This window comes from Anomaloglossus baeobatrachus, chromosome 12 (genome assembly GCF_048569485.1).
Source record: "Anomaloglossus baeobatrachus isolate aAnoBae1 chromosome 12, aAnoBae1.hap1, whole genome shotgun sequence".
Taxonomy (NCBI): Eukaryota; Metazoa; Chordata; class Amphibia; order Anura; family Aromobatidae; genus Anomaloglossus; species Anomaloglossus baeobatrachus.
Genome location: NC_134364.1, coordinates 35,226,868 through 35,245,600, shown reverse-complemented (window position 1 = coordinate 35,245,600; position 18,733 = coordinate 35,226,868). Strand labels below are relative to the sequence as shown.

The following is an 18,733-nucleotide window of genomic DNA, read 5'->3' as shown; positions in this document are numbered from 1 at the left end:
GGGCCTTCACCAAGGTCATGACAACGGTGGTAGCGGTTCTACTCTCTCAGGCAATCTGCTGGTCAAGGCCCCCTCTCGGGTGGCATGCCAACACAGCCTGAACATTGCCCTAGAGACTCTCCAGAGATTCGGGTGGTTCATCAATTTTTCCTAAAGTCAAAATTGACACCGGCCCAATCACTGACATATCTCGGCATGGAGTTTCATACTCTCTCAGCGATAGTGAAGCTTCCGCTGGACAAACAGCGTTCACTACAGACAGGGGTGCAATCGTTCCTTCGAGCCCAGTCACACCCTTTGAGGCGCCTCATGCACTTCCTAGAGAAGTTGGAGGCAGCAATGGAGGCAGCTCCGTTTGCGCAGATTCATCTGCGTCCACTTTATTGGGACTTTCTCCGCAAATGGGACAGCAAATCGACGTCCCTCGACAAGAACGTTGCTCCTTCTCGGGCAGCCATGGCCTCCCTTCAGTGGTGGCTTCTTCCTACTCTTGTCGAAGGAAAAATCCTTCCTGCCCACATCCTGGGCTGTGGTCACGGCGGACGCGAGTCTGTCAGGGAGTCTTCCTCCGCCACAGGGCTCAGGGTACATGGACTCAGCAGAGTCCTCCCTCCAGATCAATGTTCTGGAGGTAAGGGCAGTGTTCTAGCCCTAAAAGCGTTCCAGCCATGGCTGGAAGGCAGGCAGATCCGAATTCAGTCGGACAACGCCACGGCGGTGGCATACATCAACCACCAAGGCGGCACAAGCAGTCGGCAAGCCTTCCAGCAAGTCCGGCGGATTCTGCTGTGGGTGGAAGCCACAGCCTCCACCATCTCCGCAGTTCACATCCTGGGCGTAGAAAACTGGGAAGCAGACTTTCTCAGTCGCCAGGGCATGGACGCAGGGGAATGGTCTCTTCGACCGGACGTGTTTCAAGAGATTTGTTGCCGCTGGGGGAAGCCGGACGTCGACCTATTGGCGTCCCTGCACAACAACAAGGTCCCGGCATTCATGGCACGTTCTCAAGATCACAGAGCTCTGGCGGCAGACGCATTAGTTCAGGATTGGTCGCAGTTTCCACTGCCTCACGTATTTCTCCTCTGGCAATGCTGCCCAGAGCGTTACGCAAGATCAGATCCGACTGCCGCCGCGCCATCCTCGTCGCTCCAGACTGGACGAGGAGGTCGTGGTACACGGATCTGTGGCATCTCACGGTAGGCCAACCGTGGACACTACCAGACCGGCCAGCCTTGCTGTCTCAAGGGCTGTTTTTCCATCTGAATGCTGCGGCCCTCAACCTGACTGCGTAGCCATTGAGTCCTGGATCCTAGCGTCTTCAGGGTTATCTCAAGAGGTCATTGCCACTATGAGACAAGCCAGGAAACCAACGTCCGCCAAGATCTACCACAGGACGTGGAAGATCTTCTTATCCTGGTGCTCTGATCAGAGTTTTACTCTCTGGCCATTCGCCTTGCCCACTTTCTGTCCTTCCTTCAATCCGGAATGGAAAAGGGGTTGTCTCTCGGTTCCCTCAAGGGACAAGTTTCGGCGCTTTCTGTGTTGTTTTCAAAAGCGTCTAGCCAAACTCCCTCAGGTACGCACGTTCCTGCAGGGGGTTTGCCACATAGTCCCTCCTTACAAGCGTCGGCTAGAACCCTGGGATCGGAACAGGGTGATACCGGCTCTTCAGAAACCACCCTTCGAGCCAATGATTGATATTCTTTTCCACGACTTTCGCAGAAGGTGGTCTTCCTAGTGGCAGTCACGTCACTCCGCAGAGTGTCTGACATAGCAGCGCTGTCATGCAAAGCCCCCCTTCCTGGTGTTTCACCAGGACAAGGTGGTTCTGCGTCCGGTTCCGGAATTTCTCCCGAAGGTGGTATCCTCTGTTCATCTCAATCAGGATATCTTCTTACCTTCTTTTTGTTCTCATCCGGTTCACCAATGTGAAAAGGATTTGCACTTGTTAGGTCTGGTGAGAGCACTCAGACTCTACATTTCTCGTACGGCGCCCCTGCGCCGCTCGGATGCGCTCTTTGTCCTTGTCGCTGGCCAGCGTAAAGGGTCGCAAGCTCCCAAGTCAACTTGGCTTGGTGGATCAAGGAACCAATTCTTGAAACCTACCGTTCTGCTGGGCTTCCGGTTCCTTCAAGGCTGAAGGCCCATTCTGCCAGAGCCGTGGGTGCGTCCTGGGCGTTACTGCACCAGGCTACGGCTCAGCAGGTGTGTCAGGCGACTACCTGGTTGAGTCTGCACGCCTTCACGCTATCTAGTGCATACCTACGCTCGGCAGATGCCAGCTTAGGTAGGCGAGTCCTTCAGGCGGCGGTTGTCCACCTGTAGTAAGGAGCCGTTTTACGGCTCTTTTACCGAGGTATTCTTTTACCCACCCAGGGACTGCTTTTGGACGTCCCAATTGTCTGGGTCTCCCAATGGAGCGACAAAGAAGGGAATTTTGTTTACTTACCGTAAATTCCTTTTCTTCTAGCTCCAATTGGGAGACCCAGCACCCGCCCCTGTTCCCTTCGGGCTATTATTTCTTGTGTACACATGTTGTTCAGATTGAATTGTTCTTGGTCATGGTTTCAGTTCTCCGAACATCCTTCGGATTGAATTTACCTTAGACCAATTTATAAGTTTCCTCCTTCCTGCTTTTGCACCAAAACTGAGGAGCCCGTGAGCACGGGGGGTGTATAGGCAGAGGGGAGGGGTTACACTTTTAAGTGTAATACTTTGTGTGGCCTCCGGAGGCAGTAGCTATACACCCAATTGTCTGGGTCTCCCAATTGGAGCTAGAAGAAAAGGAATTTACGGTAAGTAAACAAAATTCCCTTCTTTTATGAAACCCGGCCACCAACACGCAGACCTTCCTAACCTCTCTAGCAGCCATGGTTGCCCACTGCACCCTGCAATTATGGCGCTCATTGGGGGATGAGGGAGTGGTATGTGCTACAGGGCTCTAGACTGACGTCTGCCTTGTTGGAGGCCTTTTAAATGCTAATATAATGGTCTCTACTTGTGAGCCCACTCTATATAGGGATTAATTAGTCATTGTTTTATATACCGGTAGTTCACATTACAATCATTACCTGAATTTTCTCTCTTATCTTATTAAGAATAACAAGCGGCTTGATTCATTTGACTGTCATGGTCCTCGGGGGGTCAGCTGCATGGCGACATCTCAGGAAGGGGCTCGAAGATTGCTCATCCTGGGATCCTATGATTGCACAATTAGTGTTCGAGACGCCCATAATGGTCTCCTGCTTCGCACTTTATTGGGTCATACCAAAACTGTAATCTGTATGAAGGTGAGATGAGCATTAGTGGAGTATTATTATTATTATTATTATTATTTATTATTGTTGTATTATATTTATTATTTACTATTATTTATTATTATTATTTACTATTTTATTTTTTATTTTAGTACGATTTTATTTTGTATTTTAGTACGATTTTATTTATTATTTTAGTACGATTTTATTTTTTATTTTAGTACTATTTTATTTATTATTTTGGTACGATTTTAATTTGTATTATTTTAGTACGATTTTAATTTGTATTATTTTAGTACGATTTTAATTTGTATTATTTTAGTACGATTTTAATTCATATTATTTTCGTACGATTTTAATTTGTACTATTTTAGTACGATTTTAATTTGTATTATTTTAGTACGATTTTAATTTGTATTATTTTAGTACGATTTTATTTATTATTTTAGTACGATTTTATTTTTTATTATTTTAGTACGATTTTTATTTATTTTTATTTATTTTTATTGCTTTAAGGTAATTATTGAAATAACTAAAACATGATTCACCTAGTGAAAAAGTAGCAATGTGACACATGGAATAAGCACGATTGCCTGTGTTCACATTGTCTTTTTTCACCAGCGTAGTCAGTTTGAGATTATGGTGTTAGCTGAACTAATTCTAATACCTTACGGTGGTAAGCCATTATCTGGTCCAGTCCCAGGAACACTTGGAAGAAATCTAAGATTTAGACTGAACTGCTTTGGTCGCCTTCTAAGCAAATGTACTTTATTTTACAGGTTGTCAACGACTTGGTGTTTAGTGGTTCAAGCGATCAATCTGTCCATGCCTATAACATTCACGTAAGTCTATGAAGGTCAATGAAGACGTCATTTACCCCTGTGATTCTGTAGTATCAGACAGTTTGAGGCCAATATTCACTTTAAAATGTTGAGCTGACCCCAGCCCCCTATTTAGCCTTTTATGCACCTTCTCTTTGGGGAGATTTGCTCTTCCTTCTACAGATGGCACATGAGCTACACATATCAGAGGAAATGTAGAAACGTTTAGTAAAAATCCCCATTGTGGCCTCCAGCTTTTCTTCTGAACTATTATACTGCTTTACATGCAGTTTTCTTTATAGACAGGGAAACTGGTGCGAATTTACAGAGGACACAGTCACGCCGTTACCGTAGTTAACATCTTGGGGAAAGTCATGGTGACTGCCAGCTTGGATAAATTTGTCCGTATTTATGAGTTAGAGGTAAGACTTTGTTCATCTTCTTTTGATGTGGAATGGAATGAGCTTTTCTCATTCGCTTATTTGGGGGACACAGGAACCATGGGGATAGGCTGCTGCCATCTGGAAGCTGACCCTATCAATACATCTTAACAATAAAAAGTTGGTTCCTCCCCAGCAGACTATACCTCGCCTGCTGCCACCAATCCTACTCAGTCTAGGCTGCTTTCACATATCAGTTTTTGGTTATCAGGCGCAATCCGGCAGAAACATGAAAAAACGCATCCAGCGTATGTTGCCGCCGGATGCGTTTTCCCCCCCATAGACTTCTATTAGCGCCAGATTGCGCCGGATGGCCTTGTGTTCCAAAATTTGCCTGTCCGGCGGCTAGATGGAACGCTGAGGTGAACGTTTTTTGTCTTCGGCGAAAAAAAACGATCGCGTGGATCCAGCGCCGTACGGTGTTTTTTTAAAATGGAATCCTATGGACGCCGGATCCGGCGTCATCCATCATATGCTGGAATCCAGCGCCGGTTTCCGTTTTTTTAAATTGAGCATGCTCAGTATAAAAACGGATCCGTCAAAAAACGGAAGAAACGGATGGAAAAAACTGGTGCGACTGATCCGTTTTTTTTGCCGGATCATGTCTGATGGCCAAAAATTGATGTGTGAAAGCAGCCTTAGATTGGAGTAATTTGGATGCAGATATGGGTCTGAGTCTCAGATCAGTTTTAGCCTTGGGTAGTTCTTTGTTATCCCCTCCCCGGGGACAACCTAAGGACTTCCCATGGTCATTGAGGCCCCCCCCCCAATGAAACAACTGAGAAATTAAGATTTTTGGTACTCTCCACAAATTCTCTTCCATGTAGTCTTCGTTGCAGGGACATAGCTCCCACTCTTGGTTGCCCAGTCAGGCATGCTTTTGGTGTTTTGTTTTTTTGGGGTTTTTTGCTACTTCTACTGCTTTCTTACTAACAAAGGTCGTTTGGTATAATCTGCTAGGGAGCAGCCAACTTTTTTTTTTTTTTTTTTTTTTTAAGATGTATTGTTAGTGTCACCATTTAGGTGGCAGCAAACTAACCCCATGGTTCTTGTGTCCCCCAATGAAGAGACCGAGAGAGATTTTATTGTGAGTACCAAAAATCTTCATTTTAGAGAACTTTTAGTTCTGACACATTTTGATCGGTTATCGCTTCTTTTTTCTAGTCACATGACCGCTTACAAATCTATGGAGGACATTCAGATATGATCATGTGCATGGCAATTCACAAAAGCATGGTAAGAATAAATACAGGGAAGGAAAGATGTGGAATTGTGTTGCTTGTGACCATACACTGACAGAGTAGACGAGATTCCACTGCAGCAAAAAAAATCACTATCCTCGATTGCTCGCTGCAATTTGGAGGTATTTTTCATGGCAGATGTTTGCTCTGCGACTTTCTTTGTGCTTTTTTTTCTGCTGGGCTCAGCTTGATTGTTAAGGGTGCTTTACACGCTGCGACATCGCTAGCGATTGCTAACGATGTCGCGAGCGATAGCACCCGCCCCCGTCGTTCGTGCGACATGTGTTGATCGTTGCCGTAGCGAACAATATCGCTACAGCAGCGCCACACACATACCTGTTCAGCGACGTCGCGGTGGCCGCCGAACAATCCCTCCTTCAAAGTGGAGGTGCGTTCGGCGTCACTAAACGGCCGCCCAATAGCAGAGGAGGGGCGGAGATGAGCGGCCGGATCATGCCGCCCACCTCCTTCCTTCCTTCCTCCTTTCCGGTGGGCGCAGGTAGGATGATCGTCTTTCCTGCGGTGTCACACATAGCGATGTGTGCTGCCGCAGGAACGATGAACAACCTGCGGAATGAAACACCAATGACATTATGATTTGGAGCGACGTGTCAACGATCATCGATTTTTGCCGTTTTTGCGATCGTTGATCGTCGCTTCTAGCTGTCACACGCTGCAATGTCACTAACGGCGCCGGATGTGCGTCACAAACACCGTGAGCCCGACAATATATCGTTAGCGATGTCGCAGCGTGTAAAGCACCCTTAAGGTCTCTTTCTATTCGCACATACGGAGAGACCTGACCCTTACTCTGAGCCTAGCAGAGACTATCTGAGCGGATAGTTCTCCCATAGTTTTTGGCAATGAATAAAGCCTGTCAGCAGTGCTTTGATTGACCAAGTCTCCTTTATCGCAGCCAGTTTTTTTTTTGGTTTTTGTTTTTTAATTTATTGATATAACCATAGTTGTTGTTTTTTGTGGGATGAGATGTATTTCATAATGTTACCATTTAACTTGATCAGTAACCAAATGCCGTCATTTATGGCACACAGTCCTGGGCTTTAACCCTGTGGCATTGTAGATATTGATGTGAGGATTAAAGCAATCTCTTGCATGTCAGCTGGGGAGCCTAGGGAGAAGACAGAGGTGGTATATTGCTGCTTCTGTCTTCTACTTTGCCATCTACATAGCACTCACTGAGCACAACTATTGAAAGCAAGCATCGCCAGTTCCAATAGAGATTTTTGATAGATGTGTGCCTGGTGTAGAAGACAAAAAGGCGGCAACACACATATATCTGGTCATTAGAGAGTTATTTTATCATTTTAAGTATAAGTACTGAAAAACAAATTGTGTTTTCAGTATCAAATAAAACATGAAAATATGTTTGCACCTATTTCCCATTGTTGCCCAATTACCACATATAAATGATTTGAGACGTGGTTGTCATCTGTCTTGTAGATCTACACCGGCTGTTATGACGGCAGTGTAAAAGCCATGCGTCTGAACCTGATGCAGAATTATCGCTGCTGGGTAAGAATATTGCTGCATTACTGCTGAATTCATCACGTCATGTTTGAAGACTTTATTGAACACCCAGCTCCAGTGTCTTGGGTTTTTTTTGTTTTTTTTTTTTACCGCCATAGTTCCATCATTAATGTGGTTTCATACTTTTCAGCCGCCATCTTCATCTGTTCTTGGTTCCGCTTCATCCATCTTCTGCTAGTAGTGACCTGACGGATCTCTACAGTGTTTGCTGGGCGAGACGGATGTCATTTACCAATATCTCACATTAAGAAAGATCCGTGGGGCCTCTGTTAGGAGTCTCGACACAGAAAATAGCCAGATATCCCTCCGGGAAGGACCTAGCCAAGGAGTGGCTCTTTTTAAGGAGACCACCATAACCACCGTATTAAGTGGCCCTTTTAGTCAATATCCAACTCTTTGACGGGTTTAAAGATATGACAAGGGAAATACCAAGGCCAGGTATCCATCCACAGACAGAGACATTCCCGGAGGGATATCTGGCTATTTTCTGTGTCGAGACTCCTAACAGAGGCTCCACGGATCTTTTTCGATTTGCATACTTCCCAGGGGGCAATGCACCTAGGATTTCACTGTGTTGAGCGCCCTCGTTGGCTGCCGACAGTGTTTTCTCTGGCTGGTCTCCCCGAGATCAGTGATTGTTTTGTCTTGCTCGTCTACTAGGCATTGCTCCCACCTAGCCAGAATCCTACTCCACACTGATGAGGGGCAATACCCCGAAACAGCTGTCTGTGGATGGATACCTGGCCTTGGTTTTTCCCTTGTCATATCTTTAAACTCGTCAAAGACTTGGATATTGACTAAAAGGGCCACTTAATATGGTGGTTATCGTGGTCTTCTTAAAAAGAGCCACTCCTAAGCTAGGTCCTTCCCGGAGGGATATCTGGCTATTTTCTGTGTCGAGACTCCTAACAGAGGCTCCACAGATCTTTTTTTGATTTGCATACTTCTCAGGGGGCAATGCACCTAGGATTTCACTGTGTTGAGCGCCGTCGCTGGCTGCCGACAGTTTTTTCTCCGGCTGTTCTCCCCGAGATCAGTGATTGTTTTGTCTTGCAATATCTCACATTGAGAGCTTGTGACCGTTTGTTCTGACTTCCGGTCAGTTAGGAGCTACGGTCACAAGATAGAGGAGCAGGATCTCAATGGCACCGGGGACAGTGGCTTGTAACTATTTTGCTTGTATTCCTCCATTGCCAATGTTCCCAACTCCCAATGTCCAAGAACCACCAATAGATCATGTTTTCAGGATCTCCGTAGTATTGGTCAGTGATGAAATTATCGTCTGGGTAATACTAAGGAAATCCTGAAAACATGATCTGATGATGGAGGCCTGGCGTTGGGGAACATTGCTTTATACCATATCTTTATGATCTTGGGGGAACGGTGCTGGACCCCCCACCAGCGTGGAGACTGAAGTGGCTGGAGTGCTGGTTTAGCATGTGTTGTCCGGCACTGCTGCCTCGGCCACCCCCCTCTTTGCAAAGAGCTATGGCTGCAATACCTGGCATTAGTGCTTGTCACAGTTTCTACAAAGCTAATAAGAACAGGCTTAATGTGTTACGTTTTCCCAGATCAGTCTGGTAGTTTTATTACCAGATTGTTGGTATGATATGGAAATTCTTATTAATGTCCCCAATCGTACAATAAGGATTACACGTTGGTGCTGTACATTATACTTTTATAAAGGGAATGAATTGCAGCTGAATACAAATAAACAGGTAAACTCTATATAATTGCATTTTGCCCTTCAGAAGTTGAGGTGTTTGACGACTTTCTTCTCTTGTAGTGGCATGGATGCTCGCTGATTTTTGGTGTCGCTGAACATCTTAAACACCACCTACTTACAGATCACACAAATCCAAACTTCCAGACTCTGAAGTGCAGGTGGAAAAACTGTGACGCCTTCTTCACGGCCCGGCGAGGATCCAAACAGGTATTGGTCTATAGATATTAAAGATCAGCAACTCTCTCTCTCATATTAATGGCTGATTTTACAGATTGGCACAAAAAAGATCCACAGGCCCCTTGTTCGGTATCCATGTCAAAGCTCTCATAGATTTCTTCAGAATCCTGAGCTCCTCTGGCGTATTCAAGGTCTAATCACTAGGCTTCAGATAATGTCGAGGGGGTGTTGTCAACGCCAGTGGTGCCCAGGATACCCTTATTCAAGTGCCGGCATAGAAAGTTTGTATGACCCTCAAAGCAAGGTCCTGTGACTCTTTTGGCTCCTCTGTATTGGCTATACACTGCGAATATTTAGTCATTATACTTTATCTCATCCGCTTTGCTGCTTCTTCCTTTTGTCAGATCAGTGCTCGGTTTCTTCATGTCCAAAATTGGCCTCCATAGAGTCATTATACAAAGTCTATCCCCCCCTTTCACTGGCTTTCCATTGCTGCGCCGATCCCGGGGCAGAGAAAGGCAGAGGAGGCACGATTCAGGCTTTCCACAGCGCTTCCTATTCCTCTGCGCTGGCTATTTTGGACATGAAGAAACGGAGCACCAGTCTCGTAGCCTGAGTGGAGGTCATGAAATATTAATTATTATTATAGCGCCATTTATTCCATGGCGTGTTACAAGTGAAAGAGGGTATACGTACAACAATCATTAACAGTACAAAACAGACTGGTATAGGAGGAGAGAGGACCCTGCCCGCGAGGGCTCACAGTCTACAGGAGGAGAGAGGACCCTGCCCGCGAGGGCTCACAGTCTACAGGGAATGGGTGATGGTACAATAGGTGAGGACAGAGCTGGTTGCGCAGTGGTCTACTGGACTGAGGGCTATTGTAGGTTGTAGGCTTGTTGGAAGAGGTGGGTCTTGAGGTTCCTCTTGAAGCTTTCCACGGTAGGGGAGAGTCTGATATGCTGAGGTAGAGTGTTCCAGAGTATGGGGGATGCACGGGAGAAATCTTGTATGCGATTGTGGGAAGAGGAGATAAGAGAGGAGCAGAGAAGGAGATCTTGTGAGGATCTGAGGTTGCGTGCAGGTAGGTACAATGTAATATGACAACCATACTTTAGAAACACATCGCCGCATTTAGCATGCGGTGGTGGGATGCTGTAATATATTTACTCATCCCTTTCTTTGTCGCTCCATTGGGAGACCCAGACAATTGGGTGTATAGCTTCTGCCTCCGGAGGCCACACAAAGTATTACACTCAAAAGTGTAACCCCTCCCCTCTGCCTATACACCCTCCCGTGCATCACGGGCTCCTCAGTTTTATGCTTTGTGTGGAAGGAGGCACACATCCACTCACACATCTCCATTTTAGTCAGCAGCAGCTGCTGATGGTATCGGTTGGAAGAAAAGAGGGCCCCCACGGGGCCCCCGGCATGCTCCCTTCTCACCCCACTAAGTCGGCGGTGCTGTTAAGGTTGAGGTACCCATTGCGGGTACGACGCCCGGAGCCTCATGCCGTGTTTCCTTCTCCATCCCTGAGGGCTCTGGTAGAAGTGGGATCCGTAGCGGTCATCCAGGTTCTGGGACCGTGCTCCCTCCGCAGCCCCTGAGGGAATCTGCTGGACAGGAGCTTATCTATCCTCAGGGACAGGGCCCTGCATCCACGAGGTACTCTGTGTCCCCATGGGGACTGTGTATGGAGCGCCTGGTTTCCGGACGCCGCAACTGACTGCTGAATTGTGAAGACCGGGGACTACCGCGCCGACCGCGCCTGCTTGTCGGCCGCGGTATTAAATTTAGTCCCCGGCTTCATCGCGGCCTAGTGGCAAAACTCCCGCCCCCGGGCCTGTCTATCAGAGATAGGGGCGGGACAGCCGACCTGACGTCGGATGTGAGGGCCGGGGCATCCTGTATGCTCCCTCCCCCCTCACTGATCACTGTGGGGACCCCAGATTCCCGCACTTTCTTTGTCGCTCTATTGGGAGACCCAGACAATTGGGTGTATAGCTACTGCCTCCGGAGGCCACACAAAGTATTACACTTAAAAGTGTAAGGCCCCTCCCCTACTGCCTATACACCCCCCGTGGGATCACGGGCTCCTCAGTTTTCATGCTTTGTGCGAAGGAGGTCAGACATCCACGCATAGCTCCACTGTTTAGTCAGCAGCAGCTGCTGACTTTGTCGGATGGAAGAAAAGAGGGCCCATACTAGGGCCCCCAGCATGCTCCCTTCTCACCCCACGTTTGTTGGCGGTGTTTGTTAAGGTTGAGGTACCCATTGCGGGTACGGAGGCTGGAGCCCACATGCTGTTTTCCTTCCCCATCCCCTTAGGGCTCTGGGTGACGTGGGATCCTATCGGTCTCCAAGCACAGGAGACCGTGCTCCGTCCACAGCCCCTGGGAATCTGCTGGACGTGGAGATGAGTATCGTCAGGGACAGGACCCTGCTACATTAAGGTACTCTGTGTCCCCGTACAAATCGCGCTCACACACTGCAGCATTGCTGGGTGTGTTAGTGCGCCGGGGACAGCAGCGCGACACGCTTGTGCTTTACTCACCGCAGCTTTGCTGCGTGAGTTTATGTATTAGGGACTGCCGCGCCAGCCGCTGCTGGCGGTTTTTTACACTGCGGCGCGGCTGGGACTTGTGGTGCGCCGGGGACTTCCGCGCTGGCCGTGCATATATGACGGCCGCGCTTATAAATCGAGTCCCCGGCTTTTGCGGCCTAGTTCCGTTTCGTTCCCGCCCCCAGGCCTGCCAGTCAGGGGAAGGGCGGGACGCTGGTCAGAACGTCAGCGCTGAGGGCTGGAGTCTGCTTAGCATACTCCACCCCCCTCACTGGGCACAGTGGGACGCCAGTTTCCCGCACTTTGTCTGGGGCACGCCCACGGCCCGCCCCTCTTCATAGGACGCCGGCAGCCATTCCTGTTTGCAGTCTGACTGGAGAGGGGAGACAAGCTCTGGGAGACCCAGACACGGGATTCTGGCGACCACACACCCGCTGGCAGCGGGCGGTAAGAGGCACCTCGGGTGCTGACCCCATTAGTGCCGAAGTGTTCATTTGTACTTTATGCTTGTATGCTATACAGTGCACTGTACGGTCGCTATTCTTGGCTATATACCCTCCTAGATTGCTAGACAACAGCATGTCGTCCGCAAAAAGCAAGGGGGCCAAGACACAGGCTTTCTATGCTACTTGTACCGCATGTGGGGCTGTTCTACCGGCAGGTGCCACTGACCCCCATTGTGTGCAATGCTCGGCCCCTGTAGCACTTGCTCAGCCAGGGTCTCTGCTAGAAGTGGCTCAAGGAGAACCGCCTGTGAACACTGTCCAGGTGACAGGGACGGAGTTTGCAGTTTTTGGTGATAAACTGTCGGTGACTATGTCTAAAATCCTTGAGACTTTGCAGTCCAGACCGGTAGCTCAGACCATGGGCACTGTTGATTCAATGCTCACTGGCCTCCCCCATTTGGAACAAATCCGTGCTCCGGGGGGGTCCCATGCATCCCGGTGTGATGGCTCTGACACGGACGACAGTCCCAGACAGCCTAAGCGAGCTCGCTATGAGCGACCCTCGACTTCATCACACTGGTCAGGGTCCCAGCAGGAGGACTCTCTGTATGATGAGGCAGAGGTAGCTGATCAGGATTCTGATCCTGAGACCGCTCTCAATCTGGATACACCTGATGGGGACGCAATAGTGAATGATCTCATAGCGTCCATTAATAAAATGTTGGATATTTCTTCTCCAGCTCCTCCAGTGGAGGAGTCAGCTTCACAGCAGGAGAAATTCCATTTCAGGTATCCCAAGCGTAAATTGAGTACTTTTCTGGACCACTCTGACTTTAGAGAGTCAGTCCAGAAACACCACGCTTATCCAGATAAGCGTTTCTCCAAACGTCTTAAGGATACACGTTATCCCTTTCCCCCGGACGTGGTCAAGAGCTGGACCCAGTGTCCAAAGGTGGATCCCCCAATCTCCAGGCTTGCGGCTAGATCCATAGTTGCAGTGGAAGATGGGGCTTCACTTAAAGATGCCACTGACAGACAGATGGAACTCTGGTTGAAATCCATCTATGAAGCTATCGGCGCGTCGTTTGCTCCAGCATTCGCAGCTGTATGGGCACTCCAAGCTATTTCAGCTGGTCTGGCGCAGATTGACACTGTCACACGTACACCTGTTCCGCAAGTAGCGTCCTTAACCTCTCAAATGTCTGCATTTGCGTCTTACGCTATTAATGCTGTCCTGGATTCTACAAGCCGTACGGCAGTGGCGTCCGCCAACTCCGTGGTTTTACGCAGAGCATTGTGGTTAAGGGAATGGAAGGCAGATTCTGCTTCCAAGAAGTGCTTAACCAGTTTACCATTTTCTGGTGACAGACTGTTTGGTGAGAGATTGGATGAAATCATTAAACAGTCCAAGGGTAAGGATTCTTCCTTACCTCAGCCCAGACCAAATAAACCCCAACAGAGGAGGGGACAGTCCAGGTTTCGGTCCTTTCGAGGCTCGGGCAGGTCCCAATTCTCTTCGTCCAAAAGGACTCAAAAGGATCAGAGGAGCTCAGATTCTTGGCGGGCTCAGTCACGCCCAAAGAAAGCAGCTGGAGGAACCGCTACCAAGGCGGCTTCCTCATGACTCTCGGCCTCCTCTCTCCGCATCCTCGGTCGGTGGCAGGCTCTCCCGCTTTGGCGACATTTGGCTGCCACATGTCAAAGACCGTTGGGTGAGAGACATTCTGTCTCACGGGTACAGGATAGAGTTCAGCTCTCGTCCTCCAACTCGATTCTTCAGAACTTCTCCGCCTCCCGGCCGAGCCGAGGCTCTTCTGCAGGCGGTGTGCTCTTTAAAGGCAGAAGGAGTGGTGATCCCTGTTCCTCTTTAGGAGCAAGGTCACGGTTTTTACTCCAATTTGTTTGTGGTGCCAAAAAAGGACGGGTCTTTCCGTCCTGTTCTGGACCTAAAACTGCTCAACAAGCACGTGAAAACCAGGCGGTTCCGGATGGAATCCCTCCGCTCCGTCATCGCCTCAATGTCTCAAGGAGATTTCCTAGCATCAATAGACATCAAGGATGCTTATCTCCACGTGCCGATTGCTCCAGAGCACCAGCGTTTTCTACGCTTCGTTATAGGAGACGAACACCTTCAGTTCGTAGCCCTGCCTTTCGGTCTGGCGACAGCCCCAAGGGTCTTCACCAAGGTCATGGCAGCAGTAGTAGCAGTCCTGCACTCTCAGGGTCACTCTGTGATCCCTTACTTGGACGATCTACTTGTCAAGGCACCCTCTCAAGAGGCATGCCAACACAGTCTGAACGTTGCGCTGGAGACTCTCCAGAGTTTCGGGTGGATCATCAACTTTTCAAAGTCAAATCTGACTCCAACCCAATCGATAACATACCTTGGCATGGAGTTTCATACTCTATCAGCGATAGTGATGCTTCCGCTGGACAAACAGCGTTCACTACAGACAGGGGTGCAATCTCTCCTTCAGGGCCAGTCGCACCCCTTGAGACGCCTCATGCACTTCTTAGGGAAGATGGTAGCAGCAATGGAGGCAGTCCCTTTTGCGCAGTTTCATCTGCGTCCACTACAGTGGGACATTCTCCGCCAATGGGACGGGAAGTCGACGTCCCTAGACAGGAACGTCTACCTTTCTCAGGCAGCCAAGGACTCTCTTCAGTGGTGGCTTCTTCCCTCCTCACTGTCCATAGGAAAATCCTTCCTACCCCCATCCTGGGCGGTGGTCACAACGGACGCGAGTCTATCAGGGTGGGGAGCAGTTTTTCTCCACCACCGAGCTCAAGGTACGTGGACTCAGCAAGAGTCCACCCTTCAGATCAATGTTCTGGAAATCAGAGCAGTGTATCTTGCCCTACGAGCCTTCCAGCAGTGGCTAGAAGGCAAGCAGATCCGAATTCAGTCGGACAACTCCACAGCGGTGGCATACATCAACCACCAAGGAGGGACACGCAGTCGGCAAGCCTTCCAGGAAGTCCGGCGAATTCTGACGTGGGTGGAAGACACAGCATCCACCATATCCGCAGTTCACATCCCGGGCGTAGAAAACTGGGAAGCAGACTTCCTCAGTCGCCAGGGTATGGACGCAGGGGAATGGTCTCTTCACCCGGACGTGTTTCAGGAGATCTGTCGCCGCTGGGGGAGCCCGGACGTCAACCTAATGGCGTCCCGGCACAACAACAAGGTCCCGGCCTTCATGGCACGGTCTCACGATCTCAGAGCTCTAGCGGCGGACGCCTTAGTCCAAGATTGGTCGCAGTTCCGGCTGCCTTATGTGTTCCCACCTCTGGCGCTGTTGCCCAGAGTGCTACGCAAGATCAGGTCCGACTGCCGCCGCGCCATCCTCGTCGCCCCAGACTGGCCAAGGAGGTCGTGGTACCCGGATCTGTGGCATCTCACGGTAGGACAACCGTGGGCAATACCAGACCGACCAGACTTGCTGTCTCAAGGGCCGTTTTTCCATCAGAATTCTGCGGCCCTGAGCCTGACTGTGTGGCCATTGAGTCCTGGATCCTAGCGTCTACAGGATTATCTCAAGAGGTCATTGCCACCATGAGACAGGCTAGGAAACTAACCTCTGCTAAGATCTACCACAGGACGTGGAAGATATTCTTAGCTTGGTGCTCTGCTCAGGGAGTTTCTCCCTGGCCATTTGCTTTGCCTACTTTTCTTTCCTTCCTGCAATCCGGGTTGGAAAAAGGTCTGTCGCTCGGCTCCCTTAAGGGACAAGTCTCTGCGCTATCTGTATTTTTTCAGAAGCGCCTAGCACGACTCCCTCAGGTACGCACGTTCCTGCAAGGGGTTTGTCATATCGTCCCTCCTTACAAGCGGCCGTTAGAGCCCTGGGATCTGAACAGGGTTCTAATTGCTCTCCAGAAGCCGCCTTTCGAGCCTTTGAGGGATGTTTCCCTTTCTCGCCTTTCACAGAAAGTGGCCTTTCTAGTAGCGGTCACATCTCTTCGGAGAGTGTCCGAGCTAGCAGCACTGTCATGCAAATCCCCCTTCCTGGTGTTTCACCAGGACAAGGTGGTTGTGCGCCCGATTCCGGAGTTTCTTCCTAAGGTGGTATCCCCCTTTCATCTCAATCAGGATATCTCCTTACCTTCTTTGTGTCCTCGTCCAGTTCATCAATGTGAAAAGGATTTGCATTTGTTGGATCTGGTGAGAGCACTCAGAATCTACATTTCCCGCACGGCTCCTCTGCGCCGTTCGGATGCACTCTTTGTCCTTGTCGCTGGCCAGCGTAAAGGATCGCAAGCTTCCAAATCCACCCTGGCTCGGTGGATCAAGGAACCAATTCTTGAAGCCTACCGTTCTGCGGGGCTTCCGGTTCCCTCAGGGCTGAAGGCCCATTCTACCAGAGCCGTGGGTGCGTCCTGGGCATTACGGCACCAGGCTACGGCTCAGCAAGTGTGCCAGGCGGCTACTTGGTCGAGTCTGCACACTTTTTCCAAGCATTATCAGGTGCATACCTATGCTTCGGCGGACGCCAGCCTAGGTAGACAAGTCATTCAGGCGGCAATTGCCCACCTGTAAAGAAGGGCCGTTTTTATGGCCCTATCACGAGGTATTATTTTACCCACCCAGGGATTGCTTTTGGACATCCCAATTGTCTGGGTCTCCCAATAGAGCGACAAAGAAGAAGGGAATTTTGTTTACTTACCGTAAATTCCGTTTCTTCTAGCTCTAATTGGGAGACCCAGCACCCGCCCCTGTTTTTTTGTATACACATGTTGTTCATGTTGAATGGTTTCAGTTCTCCGATATTCCTTCGGATTGAATTTGTTTAAACCAGTTTATTGGCTTTCCTCCTTCTTGCTTTTGCACTAAAACTGAGGAGCCCGTGATCCCACGGGGGGTGTATAGGCAGTAGGGGAGGGGCCTTACACTTTTAAGTGTAATACTTTGTGTGGCCTCCGGAGGCAGTAGCTATACACCCAATTGTCTGGGTCTCCCAATTAGAGCTAGAAGAAAAGGAATTTACGGTAAGTAAACAAAATTCCCTTCTTTCCTAACGCCGCCCATGGCTTCACTCCTCCCCTGAGAGCTCCGGCAGCCATCTTTAGGACATTTTGCCGGTGGAGAATCACAGAGAACAGCTCTGCAGCTCTGGGAGACCAAGGCAGGGAATCTGGAGCATACACACCCCGCTTTTTAGCGGTCGGTAAGCCGCACCGGTCACTCGGTGTTGGTCCCCTTGGGTGCCGGTATAGATACGTATATATATATATACTTATTTCTGTTCGGCCGGGCTGTATACCCTTTTTTCTATATACCCACAGTGATCACGCTCCTAGGACACAGCATGTCGGCCACAAGGAGCAAGGGCACTAAAGCACAGGGTTTTTTTGCGACATGTACCTCTTGTAGGGCCATGTTACCTGCGGGTTCCACCTACCCTCACTGTGAGCAATGCTCGACCCCTGTTACGCTTGCTCAGCCGGAGCCTCGGTCACTAGTGGGCCCCTCGGCTCAGACAGACCCCCCTGCTTCCACTGTCCAGGTGGCAGCGACAGAGTTTGCAGTTTTCTTCGGCGCTCCATTGGGAGACCCAGACGATTGGGTGTATAGCACTGCCTCCGGAGGCCACACAAAGCATTACACTAAAAAGTGTAAGGCCCCTCCCCTTCTGGCTATACACCCCCAGTGGGATCACTGGCTCACCAGTTTTCTGCTTTGTGCGAAGGAGGTCAGACATCCACGCATAGCTCCACTGTTTAGTCAGCAGCAGCTGCTGACTATGTCGGATGGAAGAAAAGAGGGCCCATACTAGGGCCCCCAGCATGCTCCCTTCTCACCCCACTTTATGTCGGCGGTGTTTGTTAAGGTTGAGGTACCCATTGCGGGTACGGAGGCTGGAGCCCACATGCTGCTTTCCTTCCCCATCCCCCTGAGGGGCTCTGAGGAAGTGGGATCTTACCGGCCCCCAAGCCCTGAGGCCGGGCTCCATCCACAGACCCATGGAACCTGCTGGATACGGAGCTGGGTACCGTTCAGGGACAAGGCCCTGCGACATTAAGGTACTCTGTGTCCCCGTATGTACAGGCCGCGCACATTCCAGACTTGCTGGGTGTGCTAGTGCGCCGGGGACAGTAGCGCTGAGCGCTGGGGTTACAGTCACTACAGTGTTTCTGAGTGACTTTATGTGTTGGGGACTGCCGCGCCGGCCGCCCCTAGAGCGGCGGCGCGGCTGCGACTTGTAGTGCGCCGGGGACTTAGCGACGACCGTGCTTTTACGACGGCGTCGCTTATAAATTTAGTCCCCGGCTTCTGCGGCCTAGCTCCGCTTCGTTCCCGCCCCCACCCTGTCAATCAGGGCGAGGGAGAGACGCTGTACGATCATCAGCGCCGAGGGCTGGAGCCTTATTTACATGCTCCAGCCCTCTCACTGAGCACAGTGGGACGCCAGTTCCCGCTCTTTTGTCTGCACACGCCCAGGGCCCGCCCCTCTCCACAGGACGCCGGCAGCCATTCCTACATGCAGTCTGGCTGGAGAACGGACACAGGCT

At 50.0% G+C, this 18,733-nt stretch overlaps 1 protein-coding gene across 1 annotated transcript in view; it reads left to right on the top strand.

The window, feature by feature from the left end:
* Positions 1 to 18,733, top strand: part of ZNF106 (zinc finger protein 106) — a 128,590-nt gene that overhangs the window by 73,474 nt on the left and 36,383 nt on the right. Inside the window, exons 13-18 of the mRNA XM_075330745.1 lie at positions 3,099 to 3,290; positions 4,037 to 4,099; positions 4,381 to 4,500; positions 5,683 to 5,754; positions 7,221 to 7,292; positions 9,094 to 9,240. Of these exons, the coding sequence (XP_075186860.1) occupies positions 3,099 to 3,290; positions 4,037 to 4,099; positions 4,381 to 4,500; positions 5,683 to 5,754; positions 7,221 to 7,292; positions 9,094 to 9,240 (666 nt within the window). The remainder of the gene's footprint in view (positions 1 to 3,098; positions 3,291 to 4,036; positions 4,100 to 4,380; positions 4,501 to 5,682; positions 5,755 to 7,220; positions 7,293 to 9,093; positions 9,241 to 18,733) is intronic.